The sequence below is a fragment of the Hippocampus guttulatus genome, chromosome 8 (genome assembly GCF_054856545.1).
Source record: "Hippocampus guttulatus isolate MCC_2025c chromosome 8, RoL_Hgut_1.0, whole genome shotgun sequence".
Taxonomy (NCBI): Eukaryota; Metazoa; Chordata; class Actinopteri; order Syngnathiformes; family Syngnathidae; genus Hippocampus; species Hippocampus guttulatus.
In genome coordinates, this window is record NC_141268.1 from 14759674 (window position 1) to 14779589 (window position 19916).

General features: G+C 43.8%; 1 protein-coding gene across 1 annotated transcript; it reads right to left on the reverse strand.

Annotated features, from left to right (window-relative positions):
- Window positions 1–549: 549 nt before the first annotated feature.
- LOC147201356 (inositol hexakisphosphate kinase 2-like) lies at window positions 550–5714 on the reverse strand. Its single transcript, XM_086117969.1, has 5 exons — window positions 5109–5714; window positions 2924–3155; window positions 2677–2840; window positions 2388–2563; window positions 550–2200 (listed from the first exon to the last, which is right to left on the reverse strand). Exons 1-5 carry the CDS (start codon window positions 5320–5322, stop codon window positions 1610–1612), a joined length of 1377 nt encoding a protein of 458 aa, XP_085974095.1. The 5' UTR covers window positions 5323–5714; the 3' UTR covers window positions 550–1609.
- Window positions 5715–19916: the final 14202 nt, after the last annotated feature.

Genomic DNA, 19916 nt, shown 5'->3' on the forward strand with positions numbered 1-19916 from the left:
TTTCAGTTGGATTGTACACTTTTGGGTTTGTGAAATTCCTGTTTTTTTTTTTGCAGTGCATTTGCCTATCAGTTGCTGTATAAAACACCCGTGAAAAGCCAAGTTGTGATTATTTTCGGTTGAAAGGTCATTTCACTTGTCATGCAGTGGAATGGAATAGGGTTTGATGAGAATAGGTTTGTACCTGAAACAATTGAAAGAACATATGACACCAGGGACAATGCATTCCCGTCCTTCACGTCATTTGTACGTCTTCCAGTGCTGAAAGACATAGTTCAGAAAGTGAAGACACCTGTCATTTATTTGCTGAGCATGTTGTTCCTCTAGGTTAAAAGCGTGTGTGTGGGCTGCCGAACACTTTCTAATGCTTCCTGCTTGAGCTGCATGCAGCCATTCAGGTTTTCCACATTATATAACGTGTAACCTTGCACAATCTGGTCTGCGACATCGCTGCAGGATGGAAGTTAATTACTGTGGGTGCAGTTCGGGCTGGTGTCGTGCACGGCTTCGACACTGTGGGACATTTTTCCTCAAAGTACCACAAAAGAATTCTTACCACAAAAGAATGTCTTTATTTTCAAGACATCGCTAGCACACAGGTATACAAGCGAGCTTTTTCGGCTCTCTCAATAACAAAATAAATTCAGTATTAGAACATAGAAGAGTGGTTATTTGGAATGTGATTGCCCCCCCGCCCCCCCATTTTCAATAACCCCTTCAAATAAATAGTCTCTTGGTAGCTAGTGATTTCAAATCAGTAAATGCTCTTGAAGTCCACATTTAAGGAATGAATAGGAGAAAGTCCAAGAAAAACCACATTGGTAACAAAATTTTAAAAAAACAAAAACTTTTTCTTACAATGTCTTTTGTTTGCAAGAAATAAAATACAGAGGGCAACTGATGGAAAAAGGCAAACACCTTCTTCTGTCTCCATCTCGTCCATCCTGTATTAAGAGTCCATCAAAGTGCCTGATTGGACACACAGAGCACATTTCTGACAAACACCAACATAAACACAAAAAGTCCTTATTAGGAGCTTTCACTACTGGTTGCTACAAGGCTGCTGACCTAGCCAGCCAAGGTCAGCCCTTTAAGTCCCTCCCCCACTATTAATGTGCTTTTCTCTTCGGAACTGGCAGTGGTAACTGCACTCCCCCGAAAACACCAAATAAACTCACGCCACAGGTAAAGCACCAGGTCAGACTCATTGAACTACAGTACACTTGAATTTCAACCATCTAGATCACCATTGCTCTCTCGGAGAGAATGCACAATAAAAGGAACCTGGGGAGTGTCCTCGGATGCTACAAGTCTTTTGTGTCTGTTGCCAGACCGCAATCTCGGTCCTCCGACTGTGCGCAAAAGAAAAGGAGCAGTCTCAAAGAGGGAGAAAGTGCGACTAAGGGCTCAGGCTGCGCCGTCCTCTGGCAGGTGAGGGCGAGCGGCAGGACACGCCGCGCGCTCACCCTCTTGACCCCGAGGTTCCCTCCAAGCAGGCGGGGAGGGTCGCACCTCCAGGACGGTGGACCTCGGAGTAGCGGGGTGTCGGCTCGTCGGGCTCATTACCCCAGGTTTGAAATTCAGAACATGCGGTCTCCCATCGCGAGCCTCAGTCGGTGCTGTGATCCTCCAGCTGGGAGATGATGGAGATCAGGTTCTGTAGCCCAAAGATGAACCCGCTATCCTGTCCTTCGTGCACGACGCTGTCCTCGCCGTAGTGACGGCAAGTCGTGTGCGCAAAGTCGATCATGCGCACGTCCACGGCGGGGCTGCTGGAGTCCGTTGGGCTGTGGGAGGAGCGACCGCCGCCACTGTTGCCGCTCCCCGCGGCCCCGCCGGCGCTGCAGCCTGCCGAGGACGAACGAGGGAACCCGAAAGCCCCTTCTTCCTCCTCCTCGTCAGACAAGTCATCCTCATCCCCTTCCTCTCCACCGCGGTGTCGAGGTCGAGAGGGCGTTCTGGGAGGGTCCCCGTCATAGATGATGAGCAAGGAGCTTGAGTAGAATCGGTACGACTCGCAGGACTCCAGGGCAGCTTGCATCTCGCGGAGGCGTTGCAGCACCGGGGATAGCAGCTCGCGCCGCAGGCGACGCCCATCGTGGAAAAACTGGTAGAGGGCCTCCTCGAAGCCTGCGAAGGTCAGCTTTCGGCCGTGGTACTTATTCATGAACATGAGCTGGCCAGAGTCTGACTGGTACACCTGCGAACATCAAATCGAAAAATGAGCATACCAGCATCAAATACACGGTCCTTGACTCGTGCGTTGAATTCATTACGTGATCATGTTCGAGAATCAATTTGGTCAGATCAAACATTAGGGACTAAGTCGTACGACAAAATAGGCCTCCACAAAATGTTTGCCCCAAACTGGACAAACTGGTTTTCACCTGCATGCCACAGAGCCGCACTCCGATGGAGGCCGATGTGCTTTGTTGACACTTGCGGATCTGATTGGCTTTCTTCTCTTCTGATGCGTCATCGCCATGTTGGCGGGTCCCCATCTTCAAGTCCAGGACACACGGGACTGTGTAACGCCATGTTAGGTTCTCCAAAAGGATGAACTCTGGGGAAGCGGGTCAAGGAATGCACAGCGACACGAGACCAAAACGACACGTGCTTACTACGAACAAAGACACGTGTCACGTGTTCTGTGATGACAGCAACATGGAAGGATACTGTATTGGTTGCGGTGCTTTGCATTGTCCTTCATCCTCTGTAAGTGCTGCTGGTGACATTTGAGACTCCAGGGATTGTGTTTGATCTGCGGCACCATGTTGCCCTTCTCTAGGCTTAAGTAGAGGACCTCGGCCTGCTGCTGCACCTGGACATCGTCACGGTAGCTAGCAAAAGACACGCAGACAAGAAGGTCAGCGTTTTGTATCACTAAGTGTTCCCCTTTAAATGTGCAGAGCGGCAACTTTACCTCATGATCTTGTCGTCTTTACGGCTCTGCCGAGCTCTTTCTTTGCTGTAGTTGTCATTCTCTAAGTGCAAAGGGGCTTGCTTTTTGTTGCTCCACTTTAACATCTTGCTCTTGGGCTCGCAGTCGGTCGAGGGGTCCTTGTTTTCTAGGTCGCCCGATTCGCTATGAAGGGGGTAAGCAATGAGGCACAGGTTCCCTCCTTCGTCCTCTTCGAAACTGACCGACACGACACCTGTGAAAAAGGAAGACAGGATTGTTTTAAAATAAAACGGCCTCCTTCAACAAGGAAAAAAAACATGAACACATTAAAAAACAACAACAACAGGAAGAACAGTCACGGCAATGATCACACACCCTTGATGCAAAATTTCTATTTGAATACACAAAAGGAAAACAATTGATATTCGGCTGATGACAGACATGGCTGAAGTTTGTCATTTCAAGCACATTTATGAAAACACTCCAAATCAGACTAGATTTGCTGACTAAGAGTGAACACAACTCATGTATTTATTAGACAAGGCATTCTCAAACTTTTACACAACCCCAAACGAGCAGAATAGCCTTGATACTTGAAAAGAGTTGAAGGTGTGTGCAAACATTTGATCTGGGGTGAAGGTGACCCAAACAGAAGTGTTTCCTAACATTCATGAATGTTAAGTCGCATACGCATAAAGGGCTTTGCGGTAGCTGGCGGTACCTCGCACATCATACACATCATGGCTGTTGATGTAGAAGGAGCAGACAGGATGTGGTCAGTACACTGGCAGAAATACTGACGTAGTCTCTGATCTTAAAGGGCAAAACACTTTCACAAGACAAGGCAGCTCTTTTGTCAGCGAGTGCGCTGCTTCTGAGAGCCTCTGCGTGTTAAAACCGCGGGCCTGAGGACCCAGCAGCCACACCGTTTCCCGAGCTTGAGTCATGTCTGACGTCATGTATGCTGACATCAGCATCCCGAGGCCCTTTCGCCTCCTCTCCACCGTGGCCTGATGGAGACTTGCACACTCATCGCACCAGCACTGGCCAGTGTGGGAACTTGTGACACAACTGCTCGGTATTCTTATGAAATGAATATAAAGGCAGCAGAGGTGGGAACTTGATGACTGTCGGTTTGTCCTTGGGACCTTTATGTTGCCAAGTATACATTTGAAAACAATTGAGTTATACGTGTTGAAGTACACCCAAATGTTTCAAAAGCTTTACAAAAGTGTTCCACCATTCTTGAGTCTAGTGTCAGCTCATCCTGGTGGTCTGCTGCGTAACTGTTCAGACATCACTCACACACACAATCTTTTTATAGGACCATGCGGCATTTTGGTGGAGTCAAATAACATGGATGTTTTACCTCCTTAACAGATTCCCTTGGACATGCGTATTAATGGTGAGAATCATATTGATTTACCTTGTGTATGTATTGCTCGATATAAATAAAGCTACCTTGCCCTGACAGAGCCACATCATCCTGTGGACCAGGGGTCAGCAACATGCTCTTTGCAGCTCTCTATTTAACTATATCTATAGCTAGGCCTTTATGCATCTCTAACTAAACATTCGTGTATGTTTGGGAACAATTCATTTAAATTTTCAGTCAAGTTTATGTGATGCTTTTGACCCTGGGAACTGTGTGCCTTTATGTATTTTACATCGCTACATGATACTGTATTAATTGCACAAGATTTAAAAGCCTGTGTGCTGCCTGGAAGGATAATCTGCTCTGGGCCTTCAGAAATTGTGCTCGGGGATGCATTGGATATGGATTCTGAACTGCTCCAGATGATGTACTGTATGTGGCACTGTTTTTTTTTTCATTAGATTTTTTTTCCACCTGTATTAATGGTTTCTATATTTGTGACTTGATAGTGGTGAGGTTTGTAATAAGACCACGCCGAAGCCCCAGCTGCCAAATACAAGGCCTACCCTCACCCTAACTCGAACACCACGGAGGTCTTATCATCTAGAGAGAACATTTTTGGAATATTTGCTGGTTGCCACATTCTATTTTGGGCCTCTTCCGACGAATCCTACCGCAAACTATTCAAGCGAACGTCCGTGTGCAATTGCAGCCCGCATACACCACGTTATGTAACACTTAGCATCCAGATAAAAAACATGGAAGCTAGTTTGTCACCGCCATGTCAGACGTCTTCCGTTTTGAACACCCAGTTCCCGGAAACGGTCTTACCTTTAAACTGAGGGGTGAATTTCCTCATTTCGGCAGGGAGGCTCTTGTAAAACTGATGCTCGCGGGGAATGAGAGGCTTGCAGATGGTCTGCTCGCCGAATCGTAGCACGCAGGAGTGTCCCCCAACCTGGTGCACGAAGGGTTCAAGCATCACCCCCTTCCCCGAGTAGGGAGTCCCATCCGCCTGCATGAGGGCTTCCAGAGCGGGACTCATCCTCACTGCGCATCGGACATCTGACCGTGGTGGACCCACGTTGCACGCGAGACGAGAGGCTCGGCCGCTCGCCTGGCTCCCTATCCTGGACTTGTTTGCTATATAGCCCACAGGGGGCGCTGCCGGTGCCCTGCTCAACCGAGCTGGGGTTGGAGGGAAAAAAAAACAAAGGCTGAGCGGAAAGGACGGAGGCAAGAAAATCCTTTCTACCCTTCGAGTCACCTGTCCTGGGACAGTGTATAGCCCTCTTCTGTAGAACTATATAGTCTCCGAGATTAATTTCGTGTCACAAAACGCTACGTGTGCGTCATTAAAGGCTGATAAAAACGTATTGGCTTGACGTGGACGTTTACTGTCGCGGTACTGTGGCTCAACTGACGCACTAGTTCAAGTCCCTGCCTGGTTAAGATCAGGAATCCCCGCCCCCAAGCCCCGCCTCACCAGCGAGGATCAGCCAATCAGAAAGGCGTTGTTGTCGCTGGGAGGAGACAAGGCGTCTCGGAGAGGATCACGCAAACAAAGGAGGGGAGAGAGAAAGAGAAAAATAACAGGGGGAGGGGAGAACAAGAAAAACACAAGACAAAAACACAACACTGTAGGTCTTTTTTTTCTTGCTGTTTACTTAGGTTGCAGGTTCTCCGCTCGTATTGCCCCAGTGATAACCTGCAGCTTGCGTATAAGGTTTGCATTTAGTCTTCAAATGTCAATGAGTAGTAAAACAAACCCAGGATAAACATGTAAAATGCCCAGTAATTTTCGAGGTTTGCATTAATTTAATACAGTACAGATATTTTCACAATCACAATATCAGTGGCCAGCTGTGCATTTGGTACCAACGCCTTCACTGGGGATTTACCAGACTTGAGCCACTTAATACTTGCACTAGTGCTTGACAATTATAGATATCATCAATAATATATTACTGTAGACAAAAATGCAATTTAGAGCAAAACACCAATGTGGCACATGTATCATCTTGAGCTGTTCAGAACTAGTTTTCATCAACATAAAAACATGAAAAGAAACCATTCAAAAACCAACTAAAAAAAGGATATAATGTTATTAATGTGCAGATCGCTACAGATGTGTTTTCGCCTTGGAGTTGTCTATGTAACAAGTTTTGCTCTGACCAAACAATCAGAGGATGGTAAAATGCTCGCTGGCCCTTGGAGGACTAGAGGTGGGTAGAGTAGCCATAAATTGTGCTCAAGTAGGAGTAGTGGTACTTTAGAATAATTTTCAAGTAAATTAAGATATCCTTTATCTTTCCCCCACTGGGTAAATTTACAAGTAGTCCTTCCTCCAAATAATTACTTGAGTAAAACTATGTAAATATTCAGTAACAGAAACTACTGTACTTAAGTAACCGGTGGGTAACTTCTTATTGATACGAAATACAAGATAGAAATGTGCAAAATCATATTTTGTCTAACAATGTCACTTCAGTGAAATCAATAATTTCAAGTTAATTTCAGCGTCATTGTTTTCCCATTTTTCGGCAGAAGCTGATGACAGCATGACATACTATAGCTGCTTGTTTTACAAGTCTGTGAAGTAAACATGAAGGTAAGGACCGGAACGTTCTGCCTCTTCTGACTACAAGTTTCATGCCATTGTCTCCTTTGTGCCACTCTGAACGAAAATTTGTCACTTTGAAAACTTAGCTTCTGTGGGGCTGTGGAGAATTTGTGTGGTCATATGACTGTCTGGCTCCATTTGCTCAGTGAAATTGATGTGAAACATCACTATTGGTTATGGTGGATTGGTGAAACAGTTGTGTGACAGCACCAAGGCAGAATTTTTTCGGGCTAGCAAAAACAAATGGATCGGGCGAACAATAAACTCTAGACAAAAATAAAAGTGGTGAGCCGAATGTGGCTAAATGTCACAATCAAAGTAGGATTTCTCCGTTTACATTAAAACTACTCTGACGAGCACAATTTACACATACTGCGACTAAGGTAAAGGTAACAGTCAATGAAGCACATTAGGACCCAACTCCGATAAGGAGGAATTTAAAATGACATACAATACAATACATCCTGATTTATATTGCGCTTTCACAACAGCTGCAGTTGTAACAAAGCGCTTAACAAATCAGTTAACATAAGCAAAATAATAAACACAACACATAAGTCCAGTCAAGTCACCTGTATTTATAGAGCACTTTCAAACAGCCATCGCTGCATACAAAGTGCTGTACATGGAGCAATTTAACATGCACAATAAACAGTAAGACAAATCGGTAATAAAGGCGGTAGAAAGCACCAAAGAGTAAAACCAAGAACATAACATATAACACAGACAGTCGTACAAATCTAACCACTTTTCCTTCACATGCTTTGTTGTTTAAAATAGTTATAGATGAAAGAGGAGAGAATCAAATCAAAGTGTCCTTTCACCAGTTGGCATAGAAAGAAGCTGAAATCTGATAGGACAAAAAAATCTTCCATTACATACGCTACCGGAAATGCTACAAATTGAAGAGAATAGACTGTTGGGGATAAATTACCGGTAATACAATTTCAAATCTAAGAATTTAGGCTGTAAGTAGGTCAGTGCTTCTGATAATAATAACCATGATTGCCCACCAGTGCAGTAGGGATATTGGATCTAAAAATACATATTTTAATGGCAAATGGAGCGGCTTGTAAAAAAACAAAACATCCAGACCACTTGACATATTTTCAGTAATTATGTTAGCTTGCTTGCATGTTGCCCAGTGCATTGCACTTGAGCTCACCAGCAGGAAACATGACCCGCTACCTCCCACAGAGCCCCCTCCCTCACTTGTGGTGGACTAACAAGAGTAGAGCATGTACACATTGTAACACTCCAACATCTCATGGGAATTGTATGTCCAAATTGACGACCCCGTTAGAGTGCCACCGTACCGGCTCACCACGTCAGCTGGTTTGACCGTTTCACCCTAGACATGCTGATCAAACGCTCTTGTGTGGTCACAAGCTGGTGGACTGCTGTTCAGTATGTAAACTTCCTCATAGGCCCTATGAGGAAGTGTCAAACTCATGGCCCCTGGGCCAGATCTACCGAAACCTTGCCACAAGCCTACTTGACTTCTGTTCAAAACTAGCCATCAAATAATAAAAATGTAATGCAGGGACAATTATGTATTTTTATGGAGTAGTATTTAGGGCTACCCCTAAACACACAACATACAGCATGAGAAAAGGTTGATTATGGACCTTCCTAAAAAAGATTCACCTGTCTTTTTCCATCCCTGTTTACAGAAAATATAAGCAGTTTTGTTTGCGTTTGCCTTTTTGACAAAAGGCAAACTTCTATTGTACCCAAGGGCAACCTTAATGACGATGTCCACGTTGAAAACAAGTTTGACACTCCTGTACATAGGGGCTTTCGAATAACATCACATTGCCCAACACCTTCCCAAGCAAGGGAATTTCTGCATCTGGGCGTGGGAATTGTTGACCGATGCATTGGTGGATGACATTATTGTCAGCATATCGAGTCAGGTGTCAGTGGCTGTCAGGTGGTGGTGCGTGTAACAGTGGCTGTGTTTTAAATGTTTTTTTGTCTTTAGTCATAACATGGCTTGCATGGTTGAGGTAGTCAGTCACTGAAGGTCACTTCAGTCTACTAGATACAGAATAAGACAATTCAAATGTGAATGTGTTAAACAACATGAATTGATTTGTCAGGTATTGAACATCTTCAGTGCACCTTGACTATACTAGCCACAAGCCACCAGCAAATGATGGTTGCTGAGGACAAATGCCTCTGTGGAAATCCATGTTATACATTTGAGTTCACTGTCATAGATGTAAAGGTGGCTAAACACATCAAATTTTCAAATGTGAGAGACCCCACACACCATGAGGCGAAAAAACCTCCACAGACAACTGTGGGTCGCCTCCACCTGATGCTTACCCCCAAAATTTTTGGACTGTGGACCAGTTCTAAAAAAAATGTAAAAATTGAAATAACATGACATTTTATTTTACAATAATAGTGGTGTTTGTCATGCTAATATGTAGCCACTTAGCACGATGATGCTAATATGTAGGGAACATTTTATTTTCAAATATGTGGTGTTCGACATGCTAATATTTAGCCACTTAGCATGATGATGCTAAGATGTAGGGAACATTTTATTTTCAAATATGTGGTGTTCGACATGCTAATATGTAGCCACTTAGCATCATGATGCTAAGATGTGGGGAGCCGATGTGATGTAACCGGGACATTTCCTGGAAGCGCTTCTGAACGCGTCGACACCATGGGCTGGGTCTTCCCAAGAATTCCGCCGGCACTTGTCATCCTGTTAGTATCACACATGTGACAAATTTCACATCAATTTGCCACATAACAAGGATTCCTGTTAAAGATCACTCAACTTTATTTATAGAGCGTTTTAAAACAGCCACAGCTGTATACGAAGTGCTGTACATGGAGCAAAAATAAATCATACAACAAAAAAAAACGATAAAATAAAATACATTAATAATGAAGACAGTGCTTGTACCCTCATTCCTGGTATAGTAACATTAGGATATATACTGCTTCACTCGTCGAAAGTAAAATGGCATTCACTCCCACCGCGCTTCAGGAATACGAACCAAATTGAACTGCTGTTTTTGAGCGATAGGCAACCAAATAGGTCAGAATAGTGCGTCACTGGTTACAGTCTAATCACACTAATCTCTGATGTTTCAGTTCAGGACTGGGATTAAGAATGGAAAGAAAGAATCCCAGAGCCAGACAGAGAAGGGATTAAATGATCAGCCCCTTAAACAGGACGCCAAGTCTTTACTCTCTTGCTTTGCCTGGGAAGGGCTTTCCGGCAGTCTGAGTTTGATGCCGTTGAGGCTATCATGTTCTTCCACTCCAAACACAAGCGTGCATCTCTGGAGCTTGTGGGCCAGAGAAAATGGTCTTCCCCAAACTCTAACTACAAAATTAGCTGCATAGAAATGTCCACTGATGTCTTTTTGGCCTCATGGGTCCCTGCACATGGACAATAAGCGCGAGCGATACAACAGAGTCCTCAGTCTAGCAGTGACTCAGGGCAGTGATGCAATCTCAGACAGTCTTTTTCCCACACATTGTACATTTTGGAATTCCAAGCACGGTAGGTCTTGGAAGAAGATTTCAGGATTTTCATCTTCATCGTCACATAACTCCATAAAGTACAAGAAGAACAACGCGAGCATTCCAATGCTATCTATTAACAGACATGTGAATATGATCATCAATATTTATCAGAATGAAATCACGGTGAAGCAAAATGGAACTTTGTAGGCACAATCTGTCGGTTTTGACCAATGTTCAATGCTGAAAGAGATCCGTCATGCAAGTGTAAATGTAATTTAACCAAGTGATAATAGGTTGAACCAGTAATACAGTATGTGTTCAATCATGTCCGATGACATCAATGTTTATGTGCGATATTTCGGGCATACTTTTCTAAAAAATATATCAATAAATAAAGTTGGTTGAATTCTAAATGTAATGACAACCGAGGCCTTTGAATTTGGACTTTTTCCTTTCACTTTCTTTTTACACTATGGTGACTAACACTGACATCTTACAACAATTTTGCAGTTCCCCAAAGTATTTGTTTAGAAAGTTTTGCTTTTTAAAGATACAATGAAATTTGATGTTTGCTGTGACTTAAATCTTCAGTTATTGAAATGGGTCATAATGGACCGATTTTCATTTTTTACAACTTCATCTTGAAGCTTTCGTTGCTGTCCTCTGTTCCTCCAAAGAAACAGTACACTTATTGGACAGAGTTTAGAGGCGAAACTGTGCAAGTTACGCAAACAACGGATTGAATTTCAAGGGTGGGGGAGTCACAGCTTTGTTGCATTTAGTGGACATCCCATTTTTCTGTGATCTATGCTCACTCCCTAACACGTGAGCAAGCGAAACATGGCCCGGAGTGATGATAGCTTGCTCGAGAAAAGGGATTGTTCCATACGCTATTCCAATGAGGCCAGGTGCCACTGTAGCACGCTCGTCGTGTTAAAAGTGAATGTCAAAGGAGTGGTGACACAAAATGCCATGCCAAGGACGGCCTTGTTGACTCCCACGTTCTCCAACACCCACACTCTTATCATTCCTTTAGTCTATGACGGAAATAAGACTCATTTGATTCATCGAAGATATTGAGTATGAGCGGTAACAGTACAATCAAAGCGCCAGCTTGTCTGTGTATACTGTATCTCTGCCAGCATCATCAACACCCTATTCACACGCTGCAGACTTCCTTACAACTTTGAATTTGCGTTTTTACTCAAGAATGCTTTTATTTTGCTCTCACCAAACTACCCACATGAGCCTTTTGTTAATCAAATATACTTTCAAGCAATACCCCAAGAATTGGACTGGTGCTCTTGTATCAAAATGGGTCAGTTAGTAGTCAATTCAGTGTTTTGACAATAGATGTGTGCACCCTGTCCAACAACATAGTGAGCTGTCATTTGACAGATAAGAATGAGGATGTTTGAAGAGTAAATATTGCGAATCATAAAACGTGAGTAAGGTCATATACAGTTACGCCACAACAAGGCAATGGGTATTCCCGAGAAACATAAAACATGCCTGAAAATGCAGCAAGCACGGTGAAGCAGCATTGAGCTGTTATGCCGCACTCAAATTGAATAAGCTGTAAAAATGAGACAGATCGGCCCCAAGTGCAAATTCTTTTAAATCCGCTTTTCCTCCCAATACCTATGATTAAGGTCTGTTAAAGCCTTTTTACAATTTTCCAAAATCTCGTTCTTGCACCGTATGTTCTTTGAATAATTTTAGTAAACTACTTTCTATCTCTTTACTTTGCTTTTAAATGTCTGTTTGTAAATGCTTTTAATTGTTGTACCCGGTACGTTTAATTAAGTGAGGCACATTGTGTCACCTTGTGTTTGAAACGTTATATAAATAAAGCTGCCTTGCCAATAACTATAAATCAATGAATATGATGATCCGTCCCCTTTGCCGTGCCTAAGTAACGATAAGACACACACCGCGACATCTTTATCATTCAATGCCCAAGCTAGCCAGTTAGCCCATAGGCTAGCCAAGCTAGCATTCCAGTATTTCTACAGAATTGCTGGACTTAGTGTCACATGACAATGTTCATGTCAACATGCTCATTGGTCGAAAACAACACAAAACAAAACAAAAATTCAAATTGTGTTTTATTCCATGTGCATTTGTGGGCTAGATGGATGGATGTTTTGGGGCATTTGAAACAGATTATTTCACACTAGGTCCTACAGAGTAACAAATTAATAGATGATTGCTCATTTTCTCCATATGTGATCAATGAAATTTAGTCAAATGCCCATCCGTAGTTGTCACGGAAAGTAAGTAACCCGCCCTTATCCTCACAATGCAATCACAGCATTAGACAATCTAGTAAATGTACGGTAAATACTTTGCAAGAAACGTCACAGTACTTTTAAATTTAGTACACACAAGTCACATTCCAAGGTCGCACTCAGCCTACACGTGCCATCATTGGTGGGTGAGGTGGAAAGCACCTGACCAGCCTCACACGTTGAGATTACATTCTTGAAGTCCACTGACACATTCCACACATGCATTCCGGAAGCTTGGCGTTAGCCCATTACCCACTAAGTCATGTCTCTGCACAGTGATGATGCACGGAAACAGAAACTGCTGCCCGATGTGGTCAGATATTGACACATTGTACATGTGTTCATTTCTGTGAGCTGAAAATATTGTATGAGTGACGTGCAACATCCTTTTTGTAATCAGTAACAGCGCAGAAAGAAACAACATAGGCGACTTAATACAAGTGCAGCAGATCACTCGAGATGAAAGCCGAGAGCATGCAACAGCCCTTGGCATAGCGCCAACATAAACTAGCCCCCCCATGACAAAAAAAAGGCCCTTCCGAGAGCCACAGATGACTGTACTGATGTCTTGTCAACAAATGATTGCGATGTTGAGAGATAATGCTACGCTATCAGGAACTACCAACAAGACCCTGACCCATTTTAGCTCAGTTCAAGGAGGACCCCTCCTATGAGTTGTGTTTGTAAAGACATGTCACACTCCCTGCATGTAATAATTTTCAACAGGAATAGCTGCATACAAGAAAAAAAAATCCAAAAAGTCACACAGGGAGTGGAACAGTTTGCTTTTATGTGAAACATCGCTCACGTGCTGGTATTAAAGTAAAAAAGACGTGTAACGACTTGTAAACAGTGACTCCCTTAGTGTGATGGCCCACTTTCCTCACATAGTGGATCAATGCAGGATCTTCACGGGCACGTCACCATGGGAACTGTCTCGAGAGGACAGCATGTAGCTATGAGAGCAGCGTGGTACGATTTAGTCAATATTTGAACGGCTGTGTAAAGTAAGGACAAGATGCGGGCCGGTTGGGGAAATTAAGCGCCGTCTCTCCTTTGCCTTCATGTGCATGAATTGGTACTTTGTGTCGTGAAATGAAAGCAAAAGTTAAGTCTGAACGGGAGTAAAAAGGTCGAAACACTTAATTTCATCTGACCGGAGGGAGTCAAGCGTTCACACAAAAAGGCCATATTCCACTGCGCGGCGAAGGTTCTCTAAGCTAGCCAATGTTGATTTTTCACCGGGGTTCGTTCACAAGATCGCAAACGGTCGCAAAGATATTCGCTAGACATTCTCAAAGAGTTTTTAACGGTCAAGAAATTTTGAACATTTTCAAAATGTTGAACATTTTGGACATTAAATACCTAGTTGCGTTTAATTAATATTGTATTCTACAAAGCACTATAACATACCATCTGGAATAACTACTACCGGTCACTCACTGGTCAAGCAGATTCACCACTGTAACATTTGATGATATTACGATTTGACAACAAACAGATAAATAAATAATCACACATCGGCTAAGGTTGACGTTGCGGTATGAAGTGCAAAACCGACTCCCCCAAACTGATACGAGTGAGGAGAATTGAAAAGAGGCACAAAAAATGAGTTCCAACAGCTCACTATCTGCTGATTGTTACAGTATGATGTGTGGCCAGATTCCGCTTCTTCAAACTCTTGGTGGTTACATTCTGTTAGCACCTTTTGGCCCAAGTCATATTTAACTTGGACAGCGTCCCCTGCATCTGCCCCACATCCTGTCTGGCTCACCATCCCATCTACACATCCTGTCACAATCAAAGGCCGGAGTGTGTGGCAGAAGGAACTGTTGTTGTCACATGACAACCAAACATACTGAATACAAGTGCACAGTTACACATGTTCCATTCATTCACTAAATGCCTGAATCTGTTTAAGGCTCTCAAATCCTTATTCATCACAATTTTGCCAACGGGAAGCGTGATTATCTTGAAACATTGTTTTAACAGGGCAGTTTTCCGCTCATGTGCTTTCACGATGAAAACATTCAACATCATCTTCAGCATTCCGTAAAAATGCAGGCTGGTTTAAAATCAAGACTAGGCGTGTCCATAGGTGTGAATGTGAGTGTGGATATTTTAAAGTGTATGCCTTGCAGTTAAGTGGCAAGCAACCCAGAGTGTGCACGGCCAAGTTAGACAGGATAGACTGCAGTTTATTTTCTCAGCTGAGACGTATGCAAAAAGGTCACACTTACATGAACCTCCAACTGCTCATGACAACATTGCAGAAAAACACAAACTTGGAAAGACAAGCGGAAACATGGGCAAAATATGGGCTGTATGTCAACTTCTCATCAATCACACAAGCGGCCTCGTAACCTCAGTTCCACTAAATGTAAACAAATGTCAGTATGTTAGAACCAGTCAGTCAGTATGTTAGAATCACTCTTTTTTTTCCTGCAAATAGCACATGTGCAAAAAAGCTGTAAATACTAAAGACCCCATCTTACTGCACAAACATAGCACAATCCAAAATATTAGTCCTGCAATGACTGGATATTCCGGAAACGGACTGAATCACCATCTCATTTTGCACGTCAAAAATATGCAAGGACATTCAGTACTCTGGATAATCATCCAATGACGGGCCGTCATTGTGAGCCTCCACGCTGCACAACTGAAAAGAAAAAAAAAAAAAACATCCTCCAGCATTCAACCCATCCCACTTGACTGGAGTTGTTTGCATAGTGTGCCACTTTAAGGCTGAAGTTGGACCTTGTCCAATTCTGGCACGATATACACAAGAATCCTGCATGTCTGGAAAGTTTGGTGGGTGGAGATGAGAATAGGAAAAGAAAAACAAACTTTATGACCTACTTAATTTTCTTTCAAAGGGATAAAGTGTTAAAAGGACTTCTTGCTGGCCCCAGTCGATTTCATGTTGTTCTCATGAATGTAGTCCTGCCATGAACTTAAAGCCATGATTTAAGATGCGTTTGCAAAAGAACAGTCAAGTCAAGCCACATTTAACAATGTAAAGCAATCCTGATCGTCTGTAAGCACTGCATTTCCATCCTGAGGCTAGTCTATGATATACGGTACTTGCATATGACAAGCAGACGGACTAGACACAAAAAAAAAGGAAAAAACAAAACAAGCCAATCGTCTTCTCTCGGCCTCCACGTGCTGCACAGGACATCACGTGGCGCCTCGGATTGCCAGCAGCTAGAACCATAATATTGTGATTCTCATGCACACCCAAACACACATACATACACACATGCTGGGACACATGCATGCTAAGGATTCCAAAACAAACAGGTAGGTATTTAAAATTGAAAGGCATCCAAGAAGTTAACAGGTCATATGGAAACACTCAGCTTCTACAAAGCTGCAGGAACTTGTCAGTCCACCTCACAAGTTTTTTTTTTTTTTTTTGCAATTCTTCACACAACTATTAAATATTCATTACAAAGAATATGCTGACTCAGGCAAGCTAAAAAATGCAAACATTATCTTTATTTATGTACAAAGGTCATGGCCATGAATGCCGTAACCGCCGCTGGCTGACTGTCAAATTCATTTTTTGTCTTATCAGGGGAGAAAAAAAGAAAAAAAGAGGGTAAACAAGGCCTGCTGTTAAAGTGCAGACTCCTCCCTCCACATGGCTTCGTGTTGTTGTGTCCAGCTTTTCAGAATTTCCCAAGTGTGTGGCTTTCAGTGTGTGACTGTGTGGTCTTGTGCTTGCATACTTTTTGTGTGTGCGAATAAGAGAGCAGTATACGTTCACGCACTTACGTAACAAGAGCATGCACATAACAGATGTATGCTGACACAGAGTACAGACTGTTCTCAAATGAAAGATTCAATTACACTGGCAAAAACATAGACGATCACTCCAAGTTTTCTAAATATTACCATCTATGAAGAAAAGGTCTTTTGACTGGTAACAAACTTACATGAAAACTTACAAAAGCCTGATAGATCAGAGGGCACGGCACTTGTGTGAATGGATTTTAGCTACAATTATCATAACTAACGGGCTATTCGGTCACTATACCACCGATGTCAGAGTTTGGTTCGCATTGCCGGCAGTAAGTCGGAATCGTTTCCAGTGAGGGTAGGACTCCGCCAAGGCTGCCCTTTGTCGCCGATTCTGTTCATAATCTTTATGGACAGAATTTCTAGGCGCAGCCGAAGCGTTGAGGGCGTCCGTTTTGGTGGCCTCAGTATTGCATCCCTGCTTTTTGCAGATGATGTCGTGGTGTTGGCTCCTTCAAACGGGGCTCTCCAACTCTCACTGGAGCGTTTCGCAGCTGAGTGTGAAGCGGTTGGGATGAAAATCAGCACCTCCAAATCTGAAACCATGGTCCTCAGTCGGAAAAGGGTGGAGTGCCCCCTCCGGGTCGGGGGAGAGATCTTGCCCCAAGTGGAGGAGTTTAAGTATCTTGGGGTCTTGTTCACGAGTGAGGGCAGGAGGGAGCGAGAGATCGACAGACGGATCGGTGCAGCGTCTGCTGTGATGCGGACGTTGTATCGGTCTGTCGTGGTGAAGAAGGAGCTGAGCCAAAGGGCGAAGCTCTCAATTTACCGGTCGATCTACGTTCCAACCCTGATCTATGGTCACGAGCTATGGGTCGTGACCGAAAGAACGAGATCCCGGATACAAGCGGCCGAAATGAGTTTTCTCCGCAGGGTGTCCGGGCTCTCCCTTAGAGATAAGGTGAGAAGCTCGGTCATCCGGGAGGGGCTCAGAGTCGAGCCGCTTCTCCTCCACATCGAGAGGAGCCAGATGAGGTGGCTTGGGCATCTGATTCGGATGCCTCCTGAACGCCTCCCTGGTGAGGTGTTCCGGGCATGTCCCACCGGGAGGAGACCCCGAGGAAGACCCAGGACACGCTGGAGTGACTATGTCACCCAGCTGGCCTGGGAACGCCTCGGGATCCCCCGGGGAGAGCTGGAAGAAGTAGCTAGGGAGAGGGAAGTCTGGGCTTCCCTGCTAAAGCTGTTGCCCCCGCGACCCGGCCCCGGATAAGCGGTAGAAGATGGATGGATGGATGGATTATCATAACTATTGTTAAAAATAAAACAACCGCTAAATTATATTCCTGGTAATTACCATATTGTTTTGTTGAGTTTTAAGGCTTTAAGAAAAGAACAAGAACATTTTAAAAATGGCTGCGTTTTCTGGTCAAGTCGCAAGAGTGTCCGCATCATGCAAAATCAACCGTTTTGAGCTTTTAGGTATGTTAAAATGCTAATTCCTGACCAAAAACACCCCCAAATTTGGTGTTTTTGGAGTGTGTTGAGTGTTCTGCACTCAACCATCTCAGAGCATTCCTGCTCTCTCATCAGCCCCGCCCAATCCAAGAAGAGGCCAGAGCCGCAAGTAAACCAAACCGCGAGCTAGATAGTGACATAATATTCACATAAATGCACGAACGTTAGCCCCGTTATCAAGCACGATATGAAAAATGTATTTTGTTGTTTAAAAAACAAACTTATTTGTGACGCACATTACCGTGCGCATGGATGAATAGTACAGTACATCAATGCTGTATAAAGATTGCCACTTGACTCTGGGTCGAGGACATACGGCTCCTCAATATAACTTTATTACTATTTACGGTTTGTGAGCGGTTCGCGCAGCTGCCGGTTTTAGGACGACGTCATGAAAGGGGTGCGGCGACCACGCGGTGAGAGGCGGAGTTTTGGCGAAACAGGCGCCGCCGTACTTCCGGGTTTTAAAAGTAGCCAGCAAAATAACGCATATTTCATTCAAATTGTATTGTTGTTGGGCCAAAGGTAATATGTATTCATATATCTATACATGTATATTTATTTTAATAAACGCAATTATTTAATGGGATGAATAAATAAATACATTTTAGTTAATCCAGTAAACATGTCATATGTTCCGAACGTAAATGCTTGGTGGGCTGGATTACAGAACAGGGGGAGACGTCTGTGGCGTCACACGACAGGTGTTAATGCGACTGTGAATGATGATTTATCTATACGTGCACCGAGATTTGCTGCAGAAGAGTTCAGGGCTTCTCACCCCGAGTTAGGATAGACGGTACAGAAAATGAAAGGGTGGATGTTGTTGTGTTGGAGAAAATAGAAATTGCTTCACTGGTGTTGCTGACAGTTAAAGAGTTATGATGAAGGGCTGGGAGTGATAAACTGTTCCCCAAATGTCTATTTCTGATCCAAAAACTGAGGTGGAGTTCCTGGAAGTACTTTACAAAGAATTCCGAACTGCATGTTTATTAGTTACACATTTCAAGTCACAGAGTTTGTGAGGGATCAGAACTTTTGTTGAAGTAGCTGAGTGTAAACACTAATCCACGTTGCTGGATCAGTGTGCTTCTCTCTTTGTATTCGAAATAGAAGGGAACGTGAGAAACCCTACACGTTACACTGCTGGTAATAGGAACACACAATGCCGCTAATTGTGTAGCAAGCATGATGGTTTCCTTTCGAGGTTTAGCATGGTATAGAGAATGACACGTGTAAAGTTGCATTGTAAGAAGAGCTTGGCTGTTGACATTTCAAACCATGACCCAAGAGTAAATAATTCACTAGCCAGTTCAGCAGCATTTCCAATAAGATAATAGCACAAAGGTAGACGAAGGCAAATGGAAGGGCCATAAAATGCAATGCAACAAGCAATGATATAATGTGCACAATGTTGGAGAATGAGGAAACTGACTGACGTTGCTGATTGTTTTTTAAAAAAAACGCCGATTGTTGTCAGCACCATTTCCTGTCAGATGTCAGCAGCCCCTTTTCCTTCCATCCATCCATCCATCCATTGGTGTGGGCTCGATTCCCTTTTATTGACAGAGTTTGTCCCTCTATTTTCCCTGCGACTGACTGGCGACCAGTTTAGGGTGTAGTCTGCCTTCTGCCCAAAGTCAGCTGGGATAGGCTCCAGCAACCATCCCCCTAACCTTCAGGATAAGTGGTATTGAAAATGGATGGATGGATTTTAGGCGGCCCGGTGGTCCAGTGCAGAGGTCGTGGGTTCGATCCTGGAGTGGAGTTTGCATGTTCTCCCTGGGCCTGCGTGGGTTTTCTTTAGGTACTCCGGTTTCCTCCCACATTCCAAAAACATGCATGGCAGGCTGATTGAACACTCTAGCTTGATCCTAGGTGTGAGTGTGATCGCGGATGGTCGTTCGTCTCTGGGTGCCCTGCGATTGGCTGGCAGCCGGTTCAGGGTGTCCCCCGCCTACTGCC

Excerpts from the sequence above, each read along its gene's own strand:
- LOC147201356 (XM_086117969.1), bottom strand. The coding sequence starts at position 5,322 with ATGAGTCCCGCTCTGGAAGCCCTCATGCAGGCGGATGGGACTCCCTAC. Across the intron at positions 2,841-2,923 it reads AAAGACGACAAGATCATGAG|CTACCGTGACGATGTCCAGG; the intron begins GTAAAGTTGCCG and ends GTCTTTTGCTAG. Across the intron at positions 2,201-2,387 it reads TGCGGCTCTGTGGCATGCAG|GTGTACCAGTCAGACTCTGG; the intron begins GTGAAAACCAGT and ends TGATGTTCGCAG.